Raw genomic sequence first — 9,355 nt, forward strand, 5'->3', positions numbered from 1 at the left:
AATGTTGCCTCTCCACAATAAAACTGAGGAGTGGCACTTTATAGTATTCTGTTAATTCATACACTCCTCAACTCAACCTGAATTGCATGTTTTTTTATTTTTGGTTTTGCATCTGATTGCGTTCACACTCCTCAAGTGAACTCTAAATACATCTTTTAATTCATGTTTTTTGGTTTTGCGTCTAATTAAGAGCACAAGGGGCGAATTAAAACGTTGGTACTCTGGTAACAACCCACAGACAACCGCAGCCAGCTTAGCTATATATATATATATATATATATATATATATATATATATATATATATATATATATATATATATATATACATATATGAAGAGAGGCGTGGGCCGGTAAGGAAGGACAAAACGGCTTTATTAGTTGTTGTATGGGCGGTAGGATCACTGCCCCGCACTCTGAAACACCACTATCAACTCATCATAATTGAGTTAGTCAAACGTTACACAGACCGCCATATGGATTGCTCTGGCTAGCCAGCGCACAGGCAATCTGTTCTGTCGTGGCGGCACTGCAAAGTCAAGGGGAGAAAGAAGGGGATCATAGGCTGTCTGTTCAGCCCGAACCAGCTCGAGCCAGAGGTACCCTGCAACGCTTGCAGAGACCCCCGTTACACAGCTGGGGACCCCCAAAGACCCGACTTCGCCTCTGGTGGCTTCTCTGAGCCCAGTAGAACAAAAACTTTAGGCGCTCACTAAGGACACGCACCTGCAGCCTCCTGCGTGCACAGAGGAGGGAAGGCAAAAGGAGGCCTGCGAAGAGAAACTAAGGTGTAAGTGGCGACACCTCAGCACTTGCGCTGTGCTCATACACTAGGGCTTGTACATATATATATATATATATATATATATATATATATATATATATATATATATATATATATATATATATATATGCCTTGGTGTGTGGGCATAGATTATCATCAATCAAGTGCCTGTGGGCCTGCTCATCCCTCAGGGCGCTTCTTCAGCTTCATCAGCGCCTTCCTCCAAAAGGGCTCCCTACCGGGAACCTTGTTCAGCATTACTACAACTAGTAAAATACTGTTGCTGCTCTGCTGCTGCTTCAGCTTCAGTTTTACTCGCGCAATCAGTAGAGGGTTGCGTAGAGACCCAAGTCCGTCACCCAAGCGCCGCTGCGCTGCACAGTCGCCTCCTCCGAAAGCATCACCGGGAGTTCTTTCCGAACACCTGAAGCCGTAACGGTTTCGCAGGACAACTTAGACATACATAACCCACAAAACAGTACCCCGCTCCTGTAGCTGCTACTAGGCTTCTACGCATGTAAGTAACTACTGGCTGGCTAGCTATCACTCTCCGCTGCTGGCTCCCTGGGCTAAACACAATGGTAGCTGTCTCGGAAACGCACCCATGATGTCCACCTCCGCTGCAGAGACGACTGGCTCTGGGTACTGCGTGGGATGAATTTTGATGATCATTGCGCTGATGTTGTCGCCACTGCCCATTAAATATGCAGTGGTGATGAGCCGTGACGCAGTTTCCTCCAGGTTCTCATCAGTTGCCTGCACACAGATGCATCCCAGGTCATCCGTCTACTGTAGATCGAATAAAGCCTTTCAAAAGGACGTGAAGGAATATATTATATTTATTGTTATATGACGTGTCGTCTCTCTACTAAGAAGTAAACCTAGCACACCCAAACCAAACAACAGCATATCACTTGCCTTGAGCTGCATGGCCACGAAGTTCGCTACGAATTTCCATGTCATTCCTTGTGCCTCAAATACACCTGCAATTCAGAAACAAGAACACAATCAGCTAAACCGTAAACCACAACACCAAAAACTAAACCCTAAACCCCACTAGACCAATTTAAAAACTTCGTTTCTCAACTCGCCCCCAGCCTGTACTGCTACTCGGGAGGCCCCGCGCACCGTCGCAAGCGAATACTAAGATGTCGCCAGCCTTCACTTTGATAGACCTGGCATGCGGCAACGCCACCACCTTCTGCTGTGAGGGCAACAGGTCTGCCCTACCCTTCATTCTCTGCAGAGGAAAGACACATAGAAACAAGCACACACTAAGGAAACGCGGCAAGGATGTCGCTCCTGTGGCTACTCTTGCTTTCAGCTCCGAAGAATACCATACAAGCCTTTTCGGAACAATGGAAACCGCCACAAGCAAACTAAGGGTGAAGTGGAAAGGGGTGACAAGCTAGCCTGAAACCAAATCCCAGTACTCTTAGAACAAAAAGGTGTGCAGAAACCCAAGCACAGATCCTTAGGCGCGTATACAGAAGTCGAAGGGTTCAGCAGGGGAGCATGAAGGCAGCAGGGCGGTGCACGTACAAAATCTCCAAAGCTGCGACTAAGAGCCAGACGGCCATCAATACGCCAGACGCCCATTGCCGTGCGCATCACAGAGCCACCGGCCCGCTGTACGCGAGCCATCTCAACGGGGTCGTTAGGTTTCTGATCGACAGACATCGGCGTGAAAGTTCCATCGGGATGCAAAACCAAAAGCCGCGAATCCCCTAAACAAAAAAAATTCACCACAAGCATATACTCTGATAAGAAGACAGGAGAAGAGAATGGCTTTGACGGGTGTTCTGCAATCTGGTCGTCTCAGCAGCAAACGGCATATGCAGGTATAGACGTAATCAGGGAATGATGGACGGGTACACTCGAAGCAATGAAAGAAAATACGTGCAAAAGTAGAATTCAGCCCGTGAGAGAGGAGAAAAAATAGCGACAAAAGGAACGGCAGAAAACGAAAAGCAGCAGAGAGAAAGAAGAAAGCGAGGAAAATTGCAGCACCCATAGGTGTTACAGTGAGGCACGAACCCACACAATGCATGGTCTACCCGTGTATTTATATCTGTTTTGTGTTTTTCTGGTTTTTCGCCAGTAGGCATCTGAACATGTTCTTATAAAGAGAAACACGTGCTTCCTCACCGATGTTGGCCACATGCAAAGTGAACTCAGGGACTGATGGATCATCAGCAACCAAAACGCCTATTATCCCTGCAGCAGCAAAACCAACAAATACAACAAGACCTCAAGTTCCAGTGTTCGCATGTACACCCGGAAAGAGATGTGGAATCACCAGCACAGCAAAAGGCCCCTGATAAACCACTAGGAAACCACAGAAAAGTGGGAACTCAATGCATAGATGTACGCGAAAAAGGGAAGGAAGCAGAGACAGAAAGCGCAAGTGATGCAAGCACAAGGGGCAAGACAAAAGCAAACAACGAAAAAAATGCAAGCTGAAGCCACGAACTCTGACAGGAAACAGAAGAGAGTAAATTCCAAATAGCTGGGAGAATAAATAACTCCGCAGATAGAGAAGATATAGGGACATACACTTACGCGAGGAGAAAAGAGTGAGACACACATACATACGCAAGAAGAAGAGAGACAGACAGAGATATGTGCAAGGAGAAAACAGCGAGGCACACACAGATGCAAGAAGGTATGCTAGGACGGAAGAAGACAGAACAACCAACGCAGAGAAAGAGAGAAACCAACTGCGATTAAAAAAAAAAAAAAAAAAAAAAAAAAAAAAAANAAAAAAAAAAAAAAAAAAAAAAAAAAAAAGAAACCCACCTGTTGAGCCAGGACCAATTGGTATCTCCGGGTCGCTACGAAGGGCAGCGTCAAGAGCAAAGCTCGCCTCAGCGAATGAATTGCCAGAAAAATCAGGCATTCTGCCTGTATATAAGTGCAGAGAGAAAAAGTAAAGAAACAAAAGAATGATAGAATATCACCAGCATCCCCCCGTTGATAAAGTAAAGCCACAAAGAAATTTTATAAGAAGCTCTTACGTACACCCCATAAACAAAAAAGGTAAATAAACTGGCCAAACCAAACCAGAGCAGAACCAATGAGGATCCCGATCCCGACCCCGATCCCATCTCACCGAAGAAGGTCGGGGTGAGGACTGAACATCTTCGCGCAACCACATGGCCCCCATGGCCATCAAAAAGACCCGTTATGAATGAACTGGGTTTCCCTGGGAGCGGCGCCGAGAGCAGCAACGCCTGATATCACCAACACAAAAAGATGAATCACAACCTTACACTCGATCCCGAGACCGATCCCTCCCTCTGTACAGGTTCCATTCAATCCCCATCGATCCCAAGGGTATACAGGGGAAAGGGAGAAGAAAAAACCTCACATCCTCGTCGTCTGCTCTCCTGCCTATGACTGTTGCTGCCGCTGTCTCTGCAAACCCCAGGTGCAGTTTCATCGTCTTCCTCTTGAGGTGGTTGGCGGGGCCCTGCGCACCCGATCCCCCAGCAGCTCCTGAAGTAGGTGAAGGTGGCGTAGGAGGTTTAGGGGCCTTCAACGCTCGCTGAATTGTGTCAGCCATTCCCTGCTGCTGCTTCTCTATCTTTCGATTGCTGTCTAGAGTCTCCAGTAGACCCTGTAGCTGCGCTGTTGCAGCAGCAAGCGACTCCGAGTCCGTTCCCTTGAAAGTTGAGAACGTCCTCAAGCTCATACCCATACCCAGTTGCAGTTGTAGTTGCTGTTGCTGCTGTTGTTGCTGCTGCTGTTGTTGCTGTTGTTGCTGTTGTTCTTGCTGCTGCTCCTCCTCTCCATGAACTAGCTGATCGTCCTCTTTCTGGTATTCCTGCAGCTCAAGCTGCTGGTTCTGCTGCTGCTCTGGATCCTCCCGTTGGCTCTGCTGCTCGAAATCTGGCTGTTGTTCTTGACCCTCAAGCTGCTCGTGTTTCTGATCCGGCTGGCGGCCCAACATGCCGCTGTGCTCAGGCAATGCATTGCTATCGATGCTCTGGAGGTCCTCTTCTGCGGTCCTTCCTCCGAGCGTCTGTAGAGCTAAAACGAAAAGCAGCGCAAGAGCCCAAGGGCGGCGGGGCTGGAACGCGGGCCCCCCAAAGGGACTACCTGGCATCATGATGTCTGCAGAAGCCCTATTTCTGGGCAATATCTGCGGTCTGGCTACTGAAACAAAGCCCTGCGTTCCTCCCCCTCCAGCCTGCCATGCGACATGGCCCCTTGCACTGGGCTCCGGACTCAACCGGGAGGGGGGGGAAGAGAAGCAGCGGTTAGAAGGCTCTCAGGACCTTTAGTTAAAAGACGACGGCTGGTCTATCGAAATGCTTTGCGTCCATGCTCACAGCGCAGGCGGGAATTCGGGGGGCCCTATCGACAGAAGCAGCAACAACCACCGCTGCTGCGGCAGCTACAGTGCGGACTCCCGGCTGAGGGACCCGACAAAGCTTATTGTAGCTCCTGATAGCCAAAATTAATAACAGAAGTATAGCGCAAAAAACAATATAAGAAGCATCGAAGTCCTTGGCAAGTTGTGCCCCAGTGACTTATGGCTGCCGCGCCGATTCGGCCGTTCGGGTGATCGTTACCGGAGGTGGGGTTATGAGCGGTTAAATATGCCGGTCTGGAGCGTTCAGTGTACAATAATGCAGGGAGAATACAAAAAATATAGTTAAGAATTTTTTGTTTCTAAATAAACTGGGCCTAATGACAGGCTGCAACAAGTCGCACGCTTACAATCGCTCTGCGATTGGAGGGGCTTCCTCCCCGCCTACGTATCACCTTGAGTGAACAGGGACTAAACGTATGGGAACGCCACTTTCCCTCGAGTTTCCCTACAATGTGAAGATTAGTCTGGCACGTCTGTGGTCCCTCAGGAACAACAGACGCAGGCGGCAGCCGCCGTAGTATAGCCAAGCGTAGAGAGCTCCTGCGGCGTGCTCGGTGTAGCATTGTAGCGCCGGCTGTCAAGTTGGTATTAGTATCTCTACTTGCTCGTACGATGGTCATAGAGGGCCAAGTAGTTATCCAACAATTGTCTACAGTGCTTCTGCATGCAGCAAAGGGGGCATGATTGTTATAACTCTTGCCCCTGGCCTTAGTCAAGGACATAAACGAGCTGCAATGTAGGTAAGGAGTTAGACCAAGAGTTTCTCCAAAGCAGCTGACATCCTTCCCCTGTCCTCAGGCCTCCTGGGCGCTGGGCTCAGGGCAGGGGTGTTGCGGGCAAGCGGCAGCCTGAAGTGGGTTTGCATTGCTCCTCGCTGTGGAAGCTTCCACGAATATTCATTTGCAGCGTGCTTTACTTCTGAATTTACTTATAGAATGTTTGCATTTGCTTATACGCAACCTACCAAGGCCAAGTTAAGGCTCCTGTGCTAAGTGCAGGCCTACCAGGCTACACTTGTGCTTGGATGCCGGTCGACCTTGCAGCAGGTGTTGCAGCGACGTGCATTACCCCCCCGTGCTAGGCCTCACCCACGGCCGTAGTTCTTTTACGCCACCAGGGCCACTCTACCGGGGGGCTGGATGCGTGGTCAGCTGCTTTTTGGGAACTCCTATTCCAAGTGTTTCGACCTCCTTGCAGCTCAGGTCGGGTCCTCTGGTTATGCAAGCATAGAAGCATGCACATACTACTGGCATATCTTTCTTCAGTTTCGAAATTCATGTTGAGCTGGCTCTCCCATTGACTGAAACCCTAATTTCAGCCTTATACCTAGTAGTGCGCTGCAGGCGTACTACTACTATAGTGTCTGCAGCCATGAACTTGAACTGGTCTTGAGAAGAGGTTTACACAGCAGTTAATGCGTTAGACTGTCAACGGAGCAGCTTTTTAAGACCTCACATATACAGGATGTGGTACTTATATAACACCGTATCCGCCTACCTGCGGATGGATGTGCCCTCCTCTCCTACGTCAGTTCACATTGTCTATCGCTGTTATCTATTGGGATCTCTCTAATAGAGCGTTTATGGCTTGTCCTTATCTATCCTCCCTCATAGTTTGTTCCTACCTATTTTGCGCTTTGATCGTCCGCACCGCGCTTAGTGCCACAGTTTTACTCATATACCTTGCAATCATCCTACGCACTGCAGTTTTTCACCAACGCTGGTGTCAGCGAGTTCCTTGGTTTTTTTGTTTTAGAAAAAAACTGACTGAGGTGGGTTCACCTAGTGGATATGCGCATGCGCTGCGCATGCATTCTGTCATGCACTTTGCCCTCGTGCAGCACTTCGGTGATTGTATGGGTGGGGCTCAACGATCTGTCGGGAGCAAGGGTTCAGAAAAAATGCTGCAAACCTCGGGAATGGCCGACTGGTAAAGCAACTGAATGCATTGGGCCGACGATCAAGGGGACAGCACTTGCCTCGACACACTCAGGGAGCTTCCAGTATCCTGCAAGACGGATTTGCGAAGTGAACTGAGACATGCGAGGAAAATTACACCTCCGAAAGCCGTGATAAAATCCCATCTCGCTGTTCAATAAAACTGAATAAATACCAATAAAACGGAGGCAGCCATCGAATGCCCACCATTATCCCCACCGGTAGTCTTTGATACCTGTAGATCTCGCTAACGCACTTACTACATAGATGTCAACACGAACTCTAAGGAAAAACGCCGTTGTGTTATCGTATCTTGAAGGGAGGACAATCACTGGCATCGCTTGAAATTATAGAACACGGATGGTTTGCTGGTGTTTAGTGCGGTGCATTTTTTCAGTTCATCATCTGCATTGCCTCACGACCTGTTTTAATAGCAGGGAAGACAATTCATCATGGCAAAACCTCGCGGAATTAAATCTATTGAGTACTGGCCTCAGACGATTAAAAACAACGCTGCGTCACAAGTCGATCTCAGTAAATGCCCGAAAAAACTAGTAACGCACTATGTTGCACGGCATCTGATTGTGCCAACAAGCGTAGCGGCTAGTACCACATTCAGATTACCTCCTCCACTTTTACAGAGTGAAGTCAATCGGTAAAATCGTTCGAAAAGTCAGCTGACGCATGACAAGCAGACCTTTCAAGTATTCATTTTAACGTTGCGGTCCCGCAGATCCTCACTGTCTGTTGTAGTTGAAACTCACACAATTCATCATGCAAAAAGCGTTAAGCGAGTCAGGTTTCGTAGAGGTCGCATTGGGCGCTTTTGGGGAAGGCCACGACGCAGGGAAAACCCATCCAACAGTCGCTATACGCTACTGGTTTGAGTGCACCAAACCCATACAGCATTATAACCTCATCTGAAAGGTAAAAACATCAACAGAGGCGCAAATAGGAAGCCCCAGGGTGACGACGTAGCAATACAACTGACCAGAGAACTGTCCCGCTGAGACATGCCGCCAAATGTTGAGCAATGTCGAAAAATAGTAAATCGCCGTTACTTGGATTCTTGCCATCTTTAACGACAGGCGCGACATGTTTCATCACTTATTTACACAAACAGGGAAAGCAAGAACCAGTACCTTCCCTACCGGGACATACAATTCCTAGCCACACTTCAGCGCCGCACTTTCTAAAGCAGCAGTTGTCCAAATGCTCGCAAAAAACTGACAAACTGGAGCAGTTTACGAGATTCAAGAAGTAGCAATCCACGATGAAGTACCGCACATGTTTTTCGTGAAGTGAGCTCGGACTACGGGTGAGCAACTAGGAGGGTGAACTGTCCAACCTTTGGAGCAATAAGTGGAGCAAAAGTTACAACTGGTGCACATTTGGCGAGTTGTTGTTACATCGCGGGCAGAAGCAGGTTGTCGTTAGCGGCGATTCCCTTCCTTCGCCTGAGCTTGTTGTACTAAGCTCATCAAGCACAGTAGAAAACACTCGCAGACAAATGATATTCTGGGGACCACACATGAAATATTGCCAGTGCTTTCATTCAAGAGGCAGTAGCTGCTTCTAGGAAGCGTTCATATAGAAACGTCGCCGGCAGAATGGATTGCCGCTAGCAAAACACTGGAAATATCGTTCGTGGTGAGTGCCTTACTCGCTAAGCAGGAGCCGCAGTGTTGGGAAATGTATGATATTAAGGGGCAGCGTGTCACACTGATAAGCAACTGCTCTCAGCCCCGGCTCGGATAACCGAAGGGCTTTGGGTGTAGACACGCTCAGAAAGGTGTAGGCTACAGGCTGCATAAATGTCTATATCTGCAGCTTTGGTGTGGGAGCTATTTGCCATGCAGTAAAAACGGTGCATCTGGCCTAACCACTACGTGCAGGACCGCTCTAATACTTAAGCAATTAACCCGTTCAACAAGCAAGGTTCACCACAAGAAAAGAATGAGACAAAGCGGAGACGCAGAGCAAACATGCATCGAGTATCACCACCAGCACGCTCCAAAGGAAGGCGACTGAGTATGGGGCTCCCACCGCGAAGCGATCATTCGATGCACAGTTAAGCCCCTGCCTGCTCGTGGCTTGAACATGAAGAGCTACGGCACCTAAGACCTCAAAAAACGTTCTCGAGTTGCTGCATTGTCCCACCCAGGTCAACGCAGCTGCGAGGGGGCCGTCTAATACACAATGTAGGACAGGAAGAAATATCCCCAACCACGGAGCCCCCGCACATGGATGCAGCTGAC

General features: G+C 48.6%; 1 protein-coding gene across 1 annotated transcript; it reads right to left on the reverse strand.

Moving 5' to 3' along the window:
• Positions 1–1,105: 1,105 nt before the first annotated feature.
• EMH_0009520 (Protein phosphatase 1A (Formerly 2C), magnesium-dependent, alpha isoform, related) lies at positions 1,106–4,893 on the reverse strand (the record flags this gene model as incomplete). The annotated part of the gene is made up of 9 exons (XM_038022619.1): positions 1,106–1,206; positions 1,385–1,538; positions 1,766–1,794; positions 1,911–2,022; positions 2,325–2,509; positions 2,931–2,999; positions 3,582–3,686; positions 3,895–4,015; positions 4,153–4,893. 9 exons carry the CDS (start codon positions 4,891–4,893, stop codon positions 1,106–1,108), a joined length of 1,617 nt encoding a protein of 538 aa, XP_037878473.1.
• Between the last annotated feature and the right edge of the window lie 4,462 nt (positions 4,894–9,355).

The sequence above is a fragment of the Eimeria mitis genome, genomic scaffold (assembly GCF_000499745.2).
Source record: "Eimeria mitis Houghton genomic scaffold, Emh_scaff363, whole genome shotgun sequence".
Taxonomy (NCBI): Eukaryota; Apicomplexa; class Conoidasida; order Eucoccidiorida; family Eimeriidae; genus Eimeria; species Eimeria mitis.